The 20,503-nt window shown below is 50.1% G+C and overlaps 2 protein-coding genes across 2 annotated transcripts in view; both read right to left on the bottom strand.

Moving 5' to 3' along the window:
- Nucleotides 1-5,617: 5,617 nt before the first annotated feature.
- On the bottom strand, nt 5,618-10,268 carry gfap (glial fibrillary acidic protein; the record flags this gene model as incomplete). The annotated part of the gene is made up of 9 exons (XM_084448932.1): nt 5,618-5,659; nt 5,930-6,015; nt 6,205-6,248; nt 6,541-6,761; nt 7,018-7,143; nt 7,749-7,910; nt 8,023-8,118; nt 8,361-8,421; nt 9,766-10,268. The coding sequence occupies 9 exons, from the start codon at nt 10,266-10,268 to the stop codon at nt 5,618-5,620; spliced, it is 1,341 nt and encodes a 446-aa protein (XP_084305058.1).
- Nucleotides 10,269-17,723: 7,455 nt separating this feature from the next.
- map3k3 (mitogen-activated protein kinase kinase kinase 3) overlaps nt 17,724-20,503 on the bottom strand; it is a gene marked incomplete at both ends in the record, with an annotated part of 8,798 nt that continues 6,018 nt past the window's right edge. Inside the window, 4 exons of the mRNA XM_084448447.1 lie at nt 17,724-17,952; nt 19,147-19,324; nt 19,522-19,651; nt 19,829-19,960. Coding sequence (XP_084304573.1) covers nt 17,724-17,952; nt 19,147-19,324; nt 19,522-19,651; nt 19,829-19,960 — 669 coding nt within the window. The remainder of the gene's footprint in view (nt 17,953-19,146; nt 19,325-19,521; nt 19,652-19,828; nt 19,961-20,503) is intronic.

Genomic DNA, 20,503 nt, shown 5'->3' with positions numbered 1-20,503 from the left:
CAAGCATTAATAACCAATTAATGCGCCAGTCACAGTTTCCACAGAGAAACACTCTCTCCATCTGTCGGTCTATGAGCAGCACAAAAGATATGCCCCGTTTCTGTTGTCTTTCCTTGCGACACCAATTCCCTTGAAGTAGGTAAGCCTCCGTTTCATAACTCACAATTTAGAGACGTCAAAGTTAATCAGCACAAACGCAAAGCGAACATCTGGGCAAGTGAAGTGTTGTGTGATGTGGGGCCGTTTTGTGAGGAAAAAACACACTGTTCTTGGTGCACAGCACAAAGCCAGATAGCCTACGCTCACAGCATCAGAGTAGCCTAGATTTGGAGGCTTTATCAAACACCTTTCTCATGGGAAAACAGCCACCCGAGGCGGTTGCAAGTAGCCTAGCCTATATCCCCTCTCAGCTTATCATCATAATCAAGAGGCTGGGTCCAGATATTACACTCAGAAAGTGTAACGTTAAGCATGTGACAACCATTTTAGGGTGGTGGGCGTTTGCGAGAAGTCAGTGTCGTTGTTTAGAGAGTGTGTCGGAGTACCAGAGGGGGATGAGTTGGAGTTTGGACGGGAAGGGTGAGAAGGTTGTTCTGCGCTTTGTCTCAATGAGCTTGATGAAATGAGGGCTAAAATTAACCAACAAGCACACATGCCTTTCCGTGACCCTTTGGTGTGAGGGCCAAACGGAACAGGAATGTGAGCTGAAGAGGGCAGCAGACAGGGGGGGGGCTTAAAGGAGGCTGGTGACAACAAATGAGCTGTGTGCGTGGCTTCTTTGTGTGTGCGTGTCTGTGTGTGTGTGTGCGGGTGTGGCGCACATGATGTGACACGCCAGAGTTGTAACTGTGAATGAGTTATTGATGTTATGTACAGTACATCAAATGCATTAGCAGACAGTAGTTATGGATTCTGTCGGCGTAGACGAACAGTCTCTCGTGTCAAAATGTGTCAGGGAACAAATTGGGAGCACAATCATTATTCTATGATGGTTAGAGTACCAATTATGGGTAATTATAGACACCCTCTCATATGGAGTAAACCGCTATGGAAGGCCTTGGGTGGGAAGGGTTTGCTGTGTTTATGTCCGTGATTCAACCTGAGAAGTACTCTTTTTGAGAAGAGTGCGCTCCTTAAAGGAGTTAACTCACTCTGTACCCCGTCTGCCATCTTACCCTCTCGCCAGTTTCACCCCGAGGGTAGACAAAGCCGCCAAGCTGTAACCTCACCCCAACCTTTTACCCCCCCCTACCAGTCATTCATGAGATACAGAGTGGAAAGGTCAGAGCTAAACTACCCGGGCCCCCACCCAGATGGACTGAGTGCTTTATCTACCCAGAATTCCTTGAGCTCGAGGCCACCTCCAGTACAGACCTGAGACACAACATTCCACAGATAAGAGCCGGCCTGAACAGACGTACTGTACAGCAGATGCAAACGCACAATCACCATCTCCGTCACAGACGGACAGAACAACACAGGCAAAGACACAGGCACAAATGCACACACACACACACAAACGCACATTATAACATACACGCACGCACGCTCTCTCTCTCTCTCTCTCGTATACTATCTACACCTGCCATGAAAGTATAAAAGCTGGGTAGGGCATACGAGGAGAATGAGGCACTGCTACAGACACTGTGAGCTTCCGGCCAGCAGGCTGGCGCGGATGCAAGTCGCAAGGATATCCTACTCAAACATTCGTGGACATAATCAAGAGGGATGCGGGAGTGGAGACCAGCGATGAGATCGCTAGGTGTATGGAGGACCGGGATAACTGGAGACAAAGATGGGAGGCCTGTCTGTGGATAACCCGATGATGATGATGATGATACTAGGTTTGCGAGGATGACGTCAAAGAAGCTTTTTGGTAACAGCTTTCAAGAGCATTTGTACAGACTCTAAACCACAGCACCTGTAGTTTCCTCTTCACATTTCACGTACATCTCAACCACACAGCCTCAGCTGTCTCCCCGCTCACCCTTTGTACTAGCTGAACACAATCATTAGGCCTACATGTCAAGGCCTCCTCTCTGGCAACTACTGGAAATAACAAAAAACATTAACCAATCTGGCCTCTAACTTAAGGATATTCTGGAATTTTTGAACTAGGGCCTCATTTTTGACTTACCCATGATGTTTTTGACTGATGGACTCGTTTTCAGTTAATTCCATGCTGATAGCTTTGGGTCGTTCTAATTTCCACTGGTGGCTAATGCTAGTGTAACCCTATTAAGTTGCTTTAGCCTGTCCAAAAAACATCCCCAAACACCCAAAGCACACCCAAAAACAAATTAAATATGAGTCAAGTCTCTCGGGGATTATTTTGTGTCTATTTACTGTTTTACCGTTTTGAATTCAAACTATCATGTAATCTGTTCTGGTTTGGGGGCCTACATTATTATATGCTCTAACTGAGTGTTACTCCGCCTGCCGACTCACAGACAGAAATATAAATTCCACAAACCAGAACGGATTACAGGATAGTTTGTGTTCAAAATTCAAAACTGCTAAACAGAAGTGGGGAAACAAAAGCAGAGAGCCAACCTCCCATCCTTAAAGTTGAACTATAAAAATTATAAAGATCCTAGTAGGGCATACTAGGGTAGCAGGGATGACGTCAAGGAAGCTTTGTTTATCACTTTCAAGAGCACTTGAAAGGAGTAATGGACTCTAACTGAGCAAGGCAGTGATGGATCCTTGAGGTGGTCTGCAGGTGCCCGTCTGTCACCTGCAGACCACCCTGGGTCTGGTAGAAATCCCTGTGATTGTTGTAGAGTTCAAGTGCTACTAACCCTGTCTTCCTATCTCCTCCCTAGTGTATCCCCCTCTTGTTCTGCACCCAGGTCCCGAAAAGTCCTCCCCTCCCCCCCTTTCCCGGTCAAGGTCCTACTGAGGCCCCCATGGCTCCTGGAGAGGCCCCCTGCCACTCTTATGTCCAGCTCCATCCCCACTATGTGTCACCAGCTGTCCCTCTCAAGTCATCACCCCCACCCCACATTTTTTCTTGGCTCTCTGCTTTTTGTTTCCCCTCATCTGTTAAGGAGCTTTACCTAATTTACTCTATATTCTTTAGGGTCCTGTCTGCTAAGTGATTATGTGCCTTATTATGTGATACACTTAAATATTATATTATATTATGTACTACAGGGATAGCTAACACCTAATGGCCTACCATGTATGCAACATCTCTGTAACTATGTATCTACTCTGCTGATAGTCATGTCTGTCTTATGAAGTATTTAGCCCATGTTTAGTGCTCTGTAAATATTCCTTGCCAGTAGACATTTTACAGGAGCTTGCTCAAATGCCTCGTTGAGAGAGGTCATGGAAGAATTTTTACAGCTCACCTTTTTGGCACCCGGGGGGAACTGTTTTTTTTGCTTCCCCCTGGAAAATGTAGGGGTGGGATTTATGTCCATCCCCCCCATTGCTCTCTGTAAAGCGCATTGTGTCGCCTCTGTGTCTGAAACGCGCTATACAAATAAAGTGTGATTTGATGCGATAACAGAACATATGTTTGATCAAACAAACAGAATAGAGTTATCAAGTCTGTCTGTGTGCCGCAGACACAATACTGGCCTTCCTCTGTGCCTATCTGAACTTAGCCCCAGAGTAAATCCTCGCCACTGGACTATAACCATCGTTGGAATGATGTAGATGTACATTGACCACTACTGTCAATCTTCTCCGTTTGACTTCTCCCATGTGCCTGGAATGTGGAACATGGAGGAAGGTTGGCTGTCAGTCTCAATAACTCTCATCCTGACATGTGCCTATATGATGCACGTTGCATATTAAAGTGGCCTTATCCTCACCAAAAACAGCTCGACCGTCCAAATCTGACACCTGCACATCCAATCTAATACAAGTCATGGGTTGTGTAACACATATGAGTCATTTGACAAAATTGAGACAGAATTACTAATGAAATAAATCGTTTATTGGTGTTAACATGTGGTCATAAAGACCTAGGTTATATTCACAGGTTTTAGGTTGTATTGAAACACTGCAGTGTTTTATCTGTGCCTTGCTGCAAGAGGCAGACAGGAAGCGAGTATCAACTCATAATGACAGGATAGAGGCAAGATAAACAGAGAGAGAAAATGAAGTGGAGAGGCAGTAAAAGAGAGAGAGAGAGAGAGAGAGAGAGGGGTAGCAGGAGAGAGATCAGTTAAAGAGGAAGGCACATTGGAAGACAATTACTGTCAGTCTTTAGTAAAGGCAGAGAGGGCAGCAGTTTTAAACACGCCCTGATTAATAATTGGCAGGTGGGAGGGGTGTGTCAGCTCAGTGTTGTCAGCGGTGGGGGGCTCCAGCAGGGGGGGAGCTGATTAAAGAGTTACTGTTGTGACATCTGTCCCACAACAAAAAAAACAACACGACCGCTGCAAGAGGCCTGCTGTCGTCAAGGAGACACGCTCTCACCCCCGCCAACTACCAGCACCCCGCGTCTCTCTACAGCCCCCCCCCCCCCCCTGCGTTTCTCCCCTATCGCTCACACACTCACTGGGGGATTAACGGGGAGGTGGGGGGGGGGGGGGGGGGGCGGGGTGGCATCTACCAAACTTCTAGTCTAGCTATTCTGTCCCTCTCACCCTTGGTGCTGTTGTCCAAGCTCTGAATCTGGGACCCCGCCTCCAGAGGAATGTGGGGAGGGGGGGGGGGGGACAGCACCAGGGGGCTGGGGACAGTGAGCCCCAGTCTCAGAGAGAGGACAGGGACATGGGTGGTGACGGAGCGATGGAAGGAGACAGAGGTGGGATCTGGGTGAAGGTGGGACGAAACGGACAGCGACAAATTAGGGTAAAATCGGCCTAATCTCAACTACGGCCTACTGTCTAAAGCACCAGTGCTATATACACACGTCATCTTCCTCGTCCAAGACCCATCCTGACTACCGCTATCCCCAGCGCTTGTACTCCCATCCTCACGTTTCACATACACGTCAAACACACATTCTTTCCTTAAAAGCCCAACTAGGGATTGGAGTTGGAAACTAGCGAAAGCTATAATCTCCGTATGCAGAACATCAGTGTCATTTTGCGATGAAACTATGTAAATTTGCATTGTCCCTAGTAAATAAACTACATACCATCGCTTCAGCCTGACCCCCACCCACACTTGGTACTAGCTGAACATAATCACTACCTGTCAAGGCCTCCTCTCTGGCAAATACTCCAAAAGAACAAAAACTTTTACCAGTCTGGCCTCTGACTTAAGAACAAAACAAAACAAATGTTTCCCACCATGCTGTATGCTGGTCATAGAGGGAATTGGGGCCGTCCCTAACTTCCCATCCCTAAAATCGAGTTACAAAAATCTAGCTAACAGACACTCCATACAAAAAAGAACACTGCACTTACAATGGAACATTGAAGAAGTTCTAGAAGTATTTGACAGTTATGTTTTTCATTATGATGACCTTGCATGAGTGATGATGTAGGGAGGGAGGGTGTGATAGTGGTGAAGCAGAGATGGGGGGTCGGGTTTGAGAGGTGGGGGAGGAGTCTAGAAAGAACTATGTGTCACAATCATAACCAGTCAAAAACCTCTGAACATGACTGGGGGGCGGGTCTAGCCAGAACCACGCGGGTCCCTCAGGAGGGGATCAAGGCAGATCCTTCCGCTCGGCTGTAGATTCTTTAATGATCTGAAAGGCGGAGAAAGAGTAGAAGGTTACAAACAGCTGACCGGGGACTAATCCCGCGCAGTTCCATTATCATGTAGCAGCGGGAAAGATAGTTATGTACGCTGGGTTTGTGAGAGTCTGGTCTATTGTTACTACTGTCACTATGTACCGTACTATGTCGCCCCCTGGTGGAGCTAAGCAGGAGGTACAAGGAAAAACACACCCACCGCCACAGCGTGACTGTGTGGTACGGGTTTACAAAGCGGTCTATGGTGTCGTCTTCTGGCATACCTCCCCATCGCGAGTCTCCACCGTCCGCACCAGGATACTCCTCTTCACATGGGCTTCCTGGGAGAGTCGGGAGTCCAAGTTGGTCTCTGGAGGGAGAAGGGAGGGAGGGAGATAGATCTTTAGACACGCCTGAAGCCTCCCACCATGGGGAAAGTAGTTCTTCCAGTAGGTGGGAATGTTATAGGCCTAGGTCAAACATGGAACGGTGTATTGATTTCCGTTATAAAAGGTGAGGTGAAATGATCTAAAATGCCACGTGCGATAGGCCTACTCACCTCTGAACTGCACATTGGAGAAACTCTGTATTGGGACAGTGATCCTGGGAACCAGGAAGAGAGGACTTCACTATCAACACATGACAACCAGCTATAGTAGCCTACCTTCCCTCCTGATCAAAAACATAATTTGATCCAAACCCCTTTCTCAAGATTCAAGATTCCTTTTATTCGTCACATGTAAGCTAATGTAGCCTATGGTGTACAGTCACAGTGAAATGCTACTACAGATAATATTCAATTTCCAAATTACAAATTTACAAGTTAGAAATTTACAATGCCCGCTCTACCATAAATTCCCTTCAGCCCCGCCCGCGCCCACCCCATTTTCCTGACCTGCTCTCCTCGCCCTCCAGTAGTTTCCTGTAGGTGGCGATCTCGATGTCCAGGGCCATCTTGACGTTGAGCAGGTCCTGGTACTCCTGCAGGTGTCTGGCCATCTCCTCTTTCAGCATCTGGATATCGTCTTCCATACGGCCCACCGTGTCGTGGTAACCGGACGCCTCGACGGCGAACCGGTCCTCCATCTCACGCAGCTGACGTTCTAAGGACTCGTTCTGAGGAAGAAGTGGGGGGGGTGGGGGAGGAGGAGGAGGAGGGGGGGGGGGGAGGAGGAGGAGGAGGGGGAGGAGACAAGGTAGGTCACGGTCTCTCACGGTCTTTCGCGCTGCCGACTCCCCAGATAGCAAGCAGATGTGTAATGATTCTGGGCCATATATGGGCCAGAACTAAGCCACAAGGGCCAGATCTGGCCTGTATATGGCCCAGATCCGCTTGCTATCTGGGTCTGCTCCGATCTGCGTGGTCACTCACGGTTCCGCGAAGGGCCTCCACGTCACAGGTCAGCACTTGCACTTGCCGGCGATGCTCGTTGGCCTCCTGCTTGGCCTGTCGCAGGGCCTCCGCGTTCCGCTTCGCTGCGTCGGTCAGGTCAGCGAACTTGGTGGGGGGGGGGGGGGGGGACGAAACAGGATTATTAGAACGCAGGGAATGTTTACTGTGAGTGAGTTTCGCCGACGGCGCCTGACCACTTGGCATGTTGTCTAGTATAGTTCGGTGTTTGCTTGCGTGTGGACAGGGAAATGTGTGAATTTGTCCACGAGGTGAACGTATTAGTGAGGAGTGAGGACTGCTTAGTCGTGCTGGGTATTGATTCGAATTTCAAGAATCGATTCGATTCCGATTCACAAGCCTCAGAATCGATTATCACGATTCGATTCGATTCAATATCGATTCGGTTAGTGTTATTAAAACCTGTTTTTTTTTAGCTGTAACCTTAATTACATAACTGCCAAGTTAGGCAACACATCAATACTAAGGCTGGGTATCGATACTGATTTCCAAAAATGAATGAATGAATGAATCATTGAATGAATGAATGAACTATTCATTCCTTCATTTATTCATTCATTCATTAAATAAAAGATCGATTTTGGGATTCATGAATCGATTCTGAATCATTCGATTCAGAATCGATTCAGAATCGATTTATCTTTTTTTTTTTAACCCAGCTCTACTGCTTAGCCTGCCCACGGTATTCCTACCTTGGAGCGGTACCATTCCTCTGTCTCCTGCATATTGGAGGAGGCCATGACCTCGTACTGGACCCTGATGTCCTTCAGAGCGGCGGTCAGGTCCGGCTTGGACATGTCCAGATCCACGTGAACCTGCTGGGTCATCAGCTGCTCCTGCAGCTCGCGCATCTCCTGCCGAGGGGGGGGGGGTCAAAGAGAGGTCATTAGGGGTTAAAATAAGAAGTCGGTGAGGTCAATTTCCACCTGTCTCAGTCTCACAGGGCGGAGGTGAGGGGAAACTCACCTCCTCGTGAATCTTCTTCAGGAAGTCGATCTCATCGTGCACGGCGTCGATCTTCCTCTCCAACTGGACGCGATTTAGAGCCGCTTCATCCACGTCCTACGCACAAATATGATTTCCAGGCGCACAAATTGCATTTTAGGGATTAAACAGCCATTTAACAGATGATCCAAAGTGACTTTCAGTTATGAGCTAGTGTTGGGGTTAAGTGCCTTGCTCAAGGGCACAACGGCGTCGAACCAGCAACCTTTCGGTCACTAGTCAGACGCTCTAGCCACTGGGCTACCTGCCGTCCAGAGATCATGATGTGGAACCGACATATTGCACTGGGAGACGCTGACCTGTCTGAAGGCGTTCAAATTGTTCTCCGCTTCCTGTCTGAGGCCGATTTCATCATTCAGCCTGAGGGAGAGACAAAAGTCGAAGTGGCTGACATGAAGCAGAGAAGGAGAGTGTGTGTGTGGGGGGGGGGGGGGGAGGGGGGCGGCTCTGGGACTGGATATTGGCTAGAAAAGAATCAGGACACGAAACAGTCCGGTATACGGTATAATAACAGACAGAAATGACACGTTTGCTTTGGGCTGCAAATGATTACACTCCATCACATGAAAGAGCTTGTGTGCTTGTAATACAAACAGTCAGTTTACTGTCCAGTTCAGTGATGTGGTTAATGCATCTGAGAAAAATGTGCTCTTTGCTGTGTAGGAGCGGTTTGGGGGGCGGGGTCAGGGCACAGCTGATTGAGGAGCTTGCACATCATTGGCCGTCTACTCCTGTCCATCAGCCATTTGCCTTTCCCATAGGCTGGAGTTTAGGCACAATTATGGGGCCACATGTGCACTCTCACTCAGTCACGTACCCGTTCATGCACACAATATCAGTTTCGCACGCACACACACACACACACACACACACACACACACACACACACACACACACTCTGCCTCATAAATGTGCATTCCCACACTCCCAAAGTTAGATTAACATCTGTACCTCTGGTGGGGTCATAAACCAGCTGGAAGCACAAGCTGACCTTTAACCTTCATCACCCTGACCATCAGTGCTCACGCTCTGCTCTCCGAGGGTCTAGCAGCTGTGTGTTAATCAGAGAACAGACGCGGCTGATGTAGACGCCACATGCTCCCCTCTAACACTCCGCCTCCAAATCATCATCCGCAGGCCACAATCAACCACAGATGAACGACCACTATGACCCCCGCGGATAAATCTACAAACCCATATATTTGAAAGATAATGCAGTTGTATGATTGAGTGTTCCCTGGGGGAACGGGGCAACAAGAGAACATCTGTCTTGCTCCGCTCCGTCCGAGGGGAGGGGCCTGCTATTGTGCTGCTCTCATTCCTCTACGCTCATTCAATGGCTGCTGGGCAGGGGGGTTCAGACAGGATCAAGTTTGAAAGAACGGGGACACCCCCGAATAAAGCCCTCTCAGAACACAATGTTCCAAATTCACACAAAAAAACGTATAATGAACCACATGAAAGTAATCTGATTGAGCATAATACGCTATCTGCTTTTGGAATTACATTTCACCAATGCAACCTAGATCTGAAAGGCAAAGCATTTTTACGGAATTACCTCTTTTTACCGAGTCATGAAAATCATCTCGCAAAACTGAAGATATCTCTGCACAAAAAGTAATGTTATCTCAAATGTGAACCTCACTCTCTACCCCGGCTGTGCCGAAGTCGTTAGCAACCGGTCAGTCCACCGTCCCCTCCTACCTCTGCTTGAGCACGGCCACGTCTGAAGCCAGGTTGTCCCTCTCCACCTCCATCCGGGCCTTTCCGGCGCCGAGGCCGTCCACCTGCCTGCGCAGCTCCCTCAGCTCCTCCTGGTAGATGTCCCCCAGGCGACTCGGCTCCTTCCCCCTTAGCTGGTTCAGCTCGGCCACCAGCACCTTGTTCTGCTGCTCCAGGAAGCGCACCTTCTCGATGAAGCTGGCGAAGCGGTCGTTCAGGCCCATCATCTCCGCCTTCTCGTTGCTACGCGTCTCCCGGTACTGGGCCTTCAGCAGCGAGTCGGCCGAGAAGTCCAGCCGGTCGCCGAGCGAGCCCAGGGAGAGACGGGACGCCGGGGCGGAGTAGCTCAGCAGGGGGCGGCCAGGGCTCAGGGACAGGCGGCCGGAGGTCAGGCTGCTGATCCGGACCCCGCCCCCCACGCCCACGCCGCCGCCCTGGGGTCCGAAACGCTTCCTGTAAGACGACTGGACTCTCTGGCTCTCCATGGCGGGGGGAATGAAGCCTGGTCAAGGCGAACACAGGCCTTTTATAGAGGCAGCCGCCCCCCCCTGCTCCCCCCCACACCCCGAGTCCCCAGGGAGGGGCAGATGGGAGGGAGGGGGGCAGTGAATAGGACACAAAGAGGGACGAAGAGGAGGGCTGGCGATGTGACACTCAAAACCAGGGTGCCAGGGACTGTTTTGCTCGTCCACTCAGCTACAAACGTGTACCCGGCCATCTCTCTCTCTCTCTCTTTCTCCCTCCCTGTCTTCTCTTCTCTCTCTCTTCTCTCTCGCTCTCTGTCTTACTTGCATGAATACGATTTTGTGTGACAGGGCCTGGGCCTCTTTAACACTGTCACACTCACACAAACACAGATGGAGACAGCATGTGATTCTTCTTCTTCTTCATGTGATTGAAAGCGTGTGATTAAAAGTGTGTGATTGAAAGGGGAGAGAAGGAATGAGATCCTTTCCTCTCCACCCACCATCTTTAGCTGGATGCAACGCCTGTATTTAAACCTATAGTGGCTAAAACAGAGAGCCAGACATTATTATTCAGCACTGTTGTTTATCTGCTGACCTTTTCAAATGATCCCAGAGAGGACTGAAATCCTGATGTTTCTAGTCGTTGTCGTCATGGGAACAAGGGGGATGGAGGTCTGAGAACACATGCTTAGCTGTCTACAGGCGACACTCTGTCTTGTCACATGGCCGCAGCCAACAGAATCAACTCCTGTGCTTCACACCTCTTTCTCAGCTCCGCCTCTTTGTTCCCCTGGATTTATTTACTATGATGTCATAGTCGTTGCCAATCTACCGATGGATGCACACGATGCATAGTACAGTCCATCTGCCTGTTACTGGGGGCCTCCTTAGGGCCACACACACATGAGCTCGAACACACACACAGACAGACACACACACACATGCGTGCACACGCACACACACAGACAGACAGACACACACACAGACAGACACACATACACACACAGACAGACAGACACACACGCACACACACACAAACACACACACACACACAAACACACACACACAGACAGACACACACATGCACACACACACACACACACACACACAGACAGACAGACACAGACACACAAAGTGAGACTTTCAGAGGAGGGATGGGTGGCCTCGCTGCCTGGGAGGAGGCCCCGGGGACCTGGTCTGAACCTGGATAACTGAGGACGAAAACATCTCCATCCATGGTCCCCATCGTCATGGCAACACAGACACCAGTTACGTCAAGTCGCTTGTGCTGAACTTTTCCTGACCTCTCTTTGGAAGACTGTGTTTTTGGAGACCGTGTAGCTACAGTAACCGTCTCACAGTCAGGAACCTGTGTCTCCCAAGGGACAATGGGCACAACCGGTCAGCGATGACAAAAATCATTGTATGGAAATTAAACTTTACTAGTTCTGATACCCGTTGGAGCACTCTGGACACCAACTAAATACTGTCCATCTGCTATAACTCCAGCTCAGCCCATCCAATCAATTTATCTGCTAGTCTTGATAACCGTTGGAGCAATCAGTAATTGGTCATTTAGTCCATTATAATTGATCATTTAGTCCATTATACTATATGTAGGAATGCTGGGGGCGGGGTTCTATCCGGCTGTTCTGTTGGCTGGCAGCTTGGATCAGTATTTTATGTTCAAATTCCAAAACGGTAAAAAATCCATCTCTGCCACGGTCTGTCCAGGACCCCTGTGGATATCCGTGCCGAATATGAACGCTGTCACGCCGACGGTGTCCGAAGAAAGTCCTGATTGAGGGACGGACAGACAAACAGACAGGCCAGCGACCAGGCTGAGGGTAGCGCTATTATTGTATAGATACCGTCAAAATCTATTTCATACCGTGTTTGATTTACAGCAAATGGTCTCAGACAACCACACGCCCCCTCAAGCTGTGAACTACCAGTCCCCGTCTCTATCAGATTCAAAAATCTCCTCCCTCAACCCTCTAATCCAACTCTCCCCCCCCTCCCCCCCCACCAGCAGGTAGTAAATCCATAACCTCTGAACAAGACTCTCCTTGTTACCAGCAGCAGTCAAGGGAGGTGGGAAACAGTGCGACTGCGAGACAGTAAAAACAAGCCTTTGTCATTTCAGACCAAAGACGGAGTGTGTGCTATTTGAGCAGAAAACAACACAAAAGTGACTTGAATTCTAATTGGTGCCTGTTTATAGAGCTTAACAGAGAGAGCCCACTGTACTTCTGGCAGGGAGTTGCTGTTTTAAAAAGCTCCATCTTCAAGGTTTAACAGTGTGGTCTCCTCATTAAGGTGACACTAATTGTATCGGCCCCTGGATTTCTGAGGCTGTCATTGTGGTTGCCACAGATCTGGTCACTGAGGTAATTTCTCTCAGAGGACAAATATCCTGAGAGAGAGGTAGAAAGAGGGGGGATAGAGAGAGAGACAAAGAAAGAGACGGAGGGAGAGAGAGAAAGCATGTGAGAGAGAGAGAGGGAGAAAGAGGGGGATAGAGAGACAGAAAGAGAGATGGAGAAAGAGTGTGAGAGTGTGCGTGAGAGAGAGACAGAGAGAGGAGGGAGAGGGGTGTATGAGAGGGAGGGAGAGGGAGAGAGATGGCCACACCACTACTCTTGGCCAAGACTTCCCCTTTTTGTAGTTTCAGAGTCAGGCGCTGGCCAAGTCAAACCGCTGATTCATGTGTTTGACGTGAGGAGCACATCTCATTTGCAGGAGGCAGGAGAATGGGGACTTTTCCTTGCTGCAGAGCAGAATCTTAATGCTGGGAAGCCAGACTGATGTCGGGCCAACACAACATGGCCGCCAGCTCTGCCTGACTGTGCAACACTCCACTTAGTGTCCGGGCCTTTTATAGGCTGCCACGTTGTGTAAATCCCCTCCCTCTTCGCTCACTGCCAACCCCAGTATGCAAACGGTCGCATTCCTGCCCTCAAGCCCCTCCCCTACCGCACCATCGCTTATCCTGCCCCCCATGTTCGCTCGGTCCCATGTAGAGAGATGGAGCGAGCTCTCTGCTCCATCCTAAGTCCTCCCTCACGTCCCCATCCTCACAGCTCTGCCAACAAAGACTCCATTGATTCCAGATGAAGTCGGGGAAGACGGGCCCACACACGCCGCGACGACCACACGCAAAACACAAGCACATCGGCGAAAAGACGCCTCGAGGTGACGCGCGGGCCCCTTTCGCTTCCGAAACGAGTGCGAGGAGCGGTGACGGACGGAGCGATGGAGACGTTCCGCTGGGCGCGTTAGTGGTCAGCGGTCCAGCCCCCTTGCCGGGGGCACCGGGGGAGTGAACGGGCGGGGAGAGAGGAAGCGGAGAGCTTAACCGGGGCAGACAGCCCGGTCGTATGACTCAGCACCGCCGGGTCCAGACAGAGCGCGCTCACAAAGAGGGGGCAGCGGGGGGGGGGGGGGGGGGGGGGGTCCAGCCCGGGTGGCGCAGTCTGCCTGTCAGCAGTAATACCGGGGGGCCCGGTGGCCCGGGGACATACCACACGGTCTGAACCGCATACCACACAGAGCCCGAACACACACCGCGCAAACACACACGCACACCCGACAGACTACTGAACCGTGCCATGAAAGCAACAGACTTTGTTCACTGTACACTGATCCCGTTACTGATGCTCCGCAGCCGACGCCATTCCGCTAACGCCATTCCCGGAAAATGGAGGTTGATAAAGTGAGCCAGGAGAAAATAGAGAACCGGGGTCACTCTACGGCAAAGCTCCTGCGGCAGCCCCCCCAGGCTTCCTGGAACACAATAAAGGCCCAGAAGAAAAGGTCGCATTCCCCCCGCGGCCCAGAGGACAAAAGGAGTCAAGAGAGGGAGGAGAGAGGAGAGATGGGGTGAGGAGAGAGGGGTGGGGCAGCCCCAGGGAAGTAATAAAGAGCATCGATATGGACTTGAATGCCAAACGCGGCAGGAACCGGACAGATGTCTGTTTGACGCTAGGCCCCGCCTCCACTCTTTCCAGCATGCCTGGCTCTCCCGTCTTCAGCCTCTCACACTACCGGGCTACGTCCCGACACCTGCCAAACCAGCTTGACTAAATGACTGTTGCATAAAAAGTTTGTGGATGCTTTGGGAGTGAGTTTGGGGACACTAAACCAAGTATTTAATAAATGCTTTAAAAAAATAATTGGGCTCTACTGAGAAAGAGAAAGGACAGCCTGTATGAAGCAGCTGGAAAACAAAGCAATAAACCAACATGTAGCCTACCATCTATCCTTATTGCACCCTAGTCCAATAAATGGAACCTTTGTTTAGTAAAAGCTGTCCTGTCCTCCATCTTATGGCCACATAGGTTTGCATATCTCTTTTCCCCATGTGTCAGAGCTAGAGAGAGGGAGTAAGAGAGAGAGAGAGAGAGAGGGAGAGAAAAGGAGAGAGAGAGAGGGAGAGAAAGAAGCATATATCTTGTTGTTTCTTAGTCCCAACAATGAGCTCTATTCAACAACATGTTCTTTTCTTTAATTGACCGGGTCCAAACCTGTCGGCTGCTCTGACCCAAAGCCCGGACACGCTAGGCTAGGCCAACCTTGTGTCACCCAGACAGACCGGCCTAGAAGCCGGGACTTGAAACGACAGGATAGCCAACTTTAAGACCAAAGACAAAAACAATTTATTTGCTTTTGAAAGTAGGCAATCAACAATATATAAAAAACTTAAACATACTGTTCTTTTCCTCGTAAATAAATTTGATACACTGGACTTTGCACTGCAAGTCCTGTCATGATACATAATCATTTATACATTTATATCTCTAAACAACTAGCTCATATTCATTTGCTTACCCCAGGGTTCTTTCAAATTTTGGGCTCCTTTCTGATAACAGGCCACTTCCAATACTGAACTGATTTTAGCTGCCTTTAGCATTTAGCAGCAACATGATATCCATTGGATCCTAATATATTTAGGAGCCAAAAAAAAGGGTAAGATAATTATTTCAAACCAGACCAGCGTGAAACATTACCAAGCCCTTTTCTAAGAGTGTCGTGGGGCCCAGACACAATAGCCACCTGAACCCTGGAATAAACAAAGTCGTCATTCTGGGTGGAACACTGGCCTCTGACTTCTACATGATCCACTCACACTGTACTGGCTGTCTCACACACCCTTCTCACACACCCTTCTCACACACCCTACCCTCCAGACTCAGTTCCTAGGAGCTCTAAACTAGCGGCAAAATGTCAGACAGCAACATTCATGCAACATCTACACTCATGTAAATACTAGCTCATAAATGCTTGAGTTGTTTGTAATGCAATTCCTCGTTTGCGGCCTTGTTAAGACAAGTCTGAAAGAACGTTTTCAAGACTGTATAGCTGATGGGTTACAAAGCGATATAGTTTAAACATATCATGACTAGAACATCAGAGTACAGAGACCAAATGAGACAGCCAGAGCTCATTTCCACCCAGTTGTTCTCTTACAAACCCCAATTTTGTAATCTATGCAAAACCAGCTGCTTTAACAATTTATCACTTTTAACGGCATCATTTTTGTGATATACCTAAAAGCATCATTAGATTTCAAATAGTCTAGAGTCAATATATAAAAAATATATTTATACATATATATTTGTATATAAAAATCAAATTGGATGAACACAGGGATATAAATAAAAGTGAAAGAAATTTCACATTTAAAGTAAAAAAAAAAAAAAAAAGGAAATTTGGTAAAGAGCAAAGGAACCAATGACATTCATTTTCCAAAAAAGTGCATCCGACTCAAATTAATCCTAAATCAGAGAGTTCCCAGGCAGGGTTGAGGTTGGGCTTCAGCAACCCTGACCACATGGACAGTATACTGACATGTGAAGCCAATGGTAAAACACATTCAACATAAGGCATTAGAATTGTAACTTGTCAGTCAGTAAGTAGCCAACAATATCATTACTGTAGTCTCATTGTATTGTCTCTTTACTTGAAGCCCCTTCGTGATTGAACCTCACATCACATTTTCTTTGGCACAATCTATGGAGCAACAAACACTATTGGTAGCCCAGTAGGGTAATAAGGCATCGTTATCATCACTATCTGTAATGGTAAACATGAGGTCGAGGGGCATCTGAGACTGGTTTTGAGCCATAAACAACATCAGGGACAGAAGTAGAAGAGAGTTACAACGTCCATTCTCACTAACACTGCATCAAAGGGCTTCAGCGAGGCAAGGCAGGTCCAGGGAGGCCAGGCAGGTCCAGGGAGGCAAGGCAGGTCCAGGGAGGGAAGGCAGGTCCAGGGAGGCCAGGCAGGTCCAGGGAGGCCAGGCAGGTCCAGGGAGGCCAGGCAGGTCCAAGGAGGGAAGGCAGGTCCAGGGAGGGAAGGCAGGTCCAGGGAGGGAAGGCAGGTCCAGGGAGGGAAGGCAGGTCCAGGGAGGGAAGGTAGGTCCAGGGAGGGAAGGTAGGTCCAGGGAGGGAAGGTAGGTCCAGGGAGGGAAGGCAGGTCCAGGGAGGCAAGGCAGGTCCAGGGAGGCCAGGCAGGTCCAGGGAGGCAAGGCAGGTCCAGGGAGGGAAGGCAGGTCCAGGGAGGCCAGGCAGGTCCAGGGAGGGAAGGCAGGTCCAGGGAGGGAAGGTAGGTCCAGGGAGGGAAGGTAGGTCCAGGGAGGGAAGGTAGGTCCAGGGAGGGAAGGTAGGTCCAGGGAGGGAAGGCAGGTCCAGGGAGGCCAGGCAGGTCCAGGGAGGGAAGGTAGGTCCAGGGAGGCCAGGCAGGTCCAGGGAGGGAAGGTAGGTCCAGGGAGGGAAGGTAGGTCCAGGGAGGGAAGGTAGGTCCAGGGAGGGAAGGTAGGTCCAGGGAGGCCAGGCAGGTCCAGGGAGGCCAGGCAGGTCCAGGCGCTGCGAGGCGGTGAGGAAGGTCTGGCTCGTTTATACAGTCTGGCAGTGCTGCTCAGCGCAAGCTGACGGACGAGGCCTCAGCTAACAGCCCATCTAAAGAGGAGGTAAACGCATGGGTGGAAACTTTGGTGCTGTTTAAAAATACACAATCTGTACAGGATCCGATCCCCTCCTGGTGTCCAAGTCATGCGCTTGGAGTGTGTGTGTGTGTGTGTGTTTGTTTCCTCCAAAGAACACTGTAGCCACAGTCCATGTTGAGGCACTGGTTTCGCTCCTCCATGCCAGTCTGCTCAGTGGAGAGTAATCTGTCATGTGGCGCCCCCTGGTGGGAGAATGCAATCAGACAAAAATACAGCCCTGGCGAGGGTTGTCAAGGCAACACACGGACCGTGATTGTCATCAATAGGAAGAACGGAGCGAGGCTCCAGGATCATGTGACGAGGTTCAAGGACAAGGCTTGAGAGCCTTGAGAGTCTGAAGGCGCGGCGTCTCTGGTTTAGACTCCCGGAGGAGGGGAACGTTGTGGCGTCGGGTCACGGACGCCGGGTGTCCATTTTGGGTCCTGAGGTCCGGCGCAGAGCCCCCCCCCTCCCCTTCCCCCCCCTCAGCACAGGATCTGGGAGAAGGAGTGTCGGAGCAGCTCCTCGGCGCTGGGCCGGTGCTTGGCCTCCACGAAGATGCGGTGGATGAAGTCGCGCGTGTGCTCCGAGGTGTGCGACGGCAGCAGCGGGTTGGTGGGCTGGGTGGCGATCTTAAAGATGGCCGCCATGGCCTCGTACTCGGCCCAGGGCGGCTTCTCCGTCAGCATCTCCACCACCGTGCATCCCAGGCTCCTGGGGAGGGACAGAACCAGAACCACACACACGGGCTCAGTGCACTGACTGGGCTTCTGCACCGTCCTGTTTTGTCCTTGCACCTTGTCTGCTGTTGTCTATTTAGTGTTGGGCACCAACAGTCCAAAGCAAATTCCTTGTGTGTGTGAAAGCCTACCTACTTACTTACTTACTTACTTATTTACTTACGTACTTATTTATTTGCTTACTTACTTACTTACTTATTTACTTACGTACTTATTTATTTGCTTACTTACTTACTTACTTACTTACGTATTTACTTATTTACTTAATCTTCTTCGTTCCTTGAGGAATACAAGGCTTATCACTAATCAGCGCAACATGTTTTCTGACCTCTGTGACGCTTTAGCTTACAAAACAAAATGGCCTAGTTGAAATAAATGGAAACATCTCTCTCACACACACTGAGATCAAAAACAAAGGGCTGCTTTTACAGGTCATCTGTGCAGGTCTCTGCTGATCTGCTCTCAGGCTCCACTGGAATGTTTTGGTGGAAACTTTTTCCCTTTTCCCCTCTCTGCACTGTTGACAATTAAACTGTGCTCTTGCTGGCCGGAGGAGGCCTCCTCTGGACTTAGCGGGGACATAGCAGGGGGCAGCACGAGGGGCTAAGGGGGAGCGTGGAGCCTCCTGCTGACGCTCCTGGCCCGGTTTCCCCGAGGGAACCGAGAACTCGGAACATTCCGAATCCGCCATGAGCTAGTGGGCTGGCTGGCTGGATCTTGCCCAATCACATCCCACGCCCTGACGGGATGCCACCCAATCAGATTTCACAGGGGAATCCCTGGGCAGCAGGTGGGCCTGCCCAACTTTCAGGCTCTGTGCGTGGGAGCGTGGCCGTCCTTCTAGTGCCTCAGTTAAATATAGCACTTTTCCTTTTAAAAATAGTTTTTCCCCCATCAAAGAAAGTATTTTTCCTCTTTTAGCTATTTCCCCTGCCTTTAAATTCCAGTAGTCTAGCCATAATAGAGGCTCACTTTCCCTGCATCCAAGGAATAAACCTGCTCATAAAATCTCCTTAGAAGAGCATAAGTCAACACCTGACAAATCAGGGTAAACTCCAAGCTTCGCTATCGTCAACAAACCGAATCGCAGATGCACCTACGAGAGACCGCGGGCGTGAGAGCGCCTCTCTCTAAAAAAAAACAACCCCCCGGTCTCCCTCCATCTTACCAGACGTCAGCCTTCCTGCCGTAGCCCTCCCCGCTGATGACCTCCGGGCTCATCCAGTACGGCGTGCCGGTGACCGAGCGAATGCCGGTGCCAGACATGCAGATGGTCTGCAGCCTCTTGCTGGCGCCGAAATCTCCCAGCTTCACATTTCCCGCCGAATCCCGCAGAATGTTGGCACCTGCGCGGTGGGAAAAGGTTCATACGGTTCTTAACCCGGCCAATCGCAATCCTCGCCACGTGGCTCTCGACCAACCGGTCGCGATCCTCGCATTCTTAAACTGCGAGTCCAAAGTGTTGTGGCGCAGAGTCACATATCTTAGCTGTTATCAGCCTTTACTACTTTTCACTATGATAACAGTGAGCTGATAGCGGCACCTTTGATGTCCCTGTGGACAATCATGTTGCTGTGAAGGTAGGACATGCCCTCCAGGATCTGCCGTGTGTACTTCCGGGTCACGTTCTCCGTCAGCGCCCCGTAGGCCTTCAGCTGGTCTTTGACTGAACCCTGCGAGACAGGAAGCGCCGAGTTTACATTCCGTCCTCCGGAGAGCGCGGCCACTACATACAAAGAGCACACAGCGTGTTTACCGTAACCAGAGTCCAAGAACGAAGAGTCAAGCCCTGAGCTGAACCCTTTAACACCCCTTCCCCCCGGCCCCCGGGGTAGCGCTGAGACACTCACCCCGGGCATGTACTCCATGAAGATGGTGAGGGTCTTCTCGTTGTGATCCTTCAGGCAGCCGTAGTACTGGACGATGCGCTCGTGGTGGAGGTTCTTCAGCAGTTGGATCTCGCATTCCAGAGCGCTCACCTCCTGATGAACGGAAGAGAAAGAGATCGAGAAAAATAGTATGCAAAAATAATAATAAGTTGCTGTACGACAACATAGCACAATATGGCACCAAAAAGGCCCGCGAGCCGACACAATCCAGCCAGCCAGCACCTAGCGGCGACTTCCGCTGACTACATTAAAACCTGAAGCAATTGCACAAAGACAACAAACACGGACAAATGGAAGAGACCCAGCGTAGAGCCGTCGGGAGGAAGACGGTCCAGTTCCTCAAAAGCACTTCCTGTGTTTACCTCCGAGAATATGGTGCAGAGGTCATACCACGGGGGGACAGAGAGAGAGAGAGAGAGAAAGATAGAGAGAGAGAAAGAGAGCCTCTGTCACACAATGGTATTCACGCAAGTAAGAGAGGGAAGGAGAGAGGGTGAGAAAGATTTAGAGAGAGGAAGTTGAGGAGAAGACAGAGAGAGCGAGACAGAGAGACACACACACATAGAGAGGGAGAGACAGATAGCGAGAGAGAGGATAGAGAGAGAGAGGGAGCGGAAGTGGGGAAGGGAATGATAA

Source organism: Borostomias antarcticus (assembly GCF_949987555.1).
Source record: "Borostomias antarcticus genome assembly, chromosome: 14".
Classification (NCBI taxonomy): Eukaryota; Metazoa; Chordata; class Actinopteri; order Stomiiformes; family Stomiidae; genus Borostomias; species Borostomias antarcticus.
This window is presented reverse-complemented; position numbering and strand designations above follow the sequence as displayed.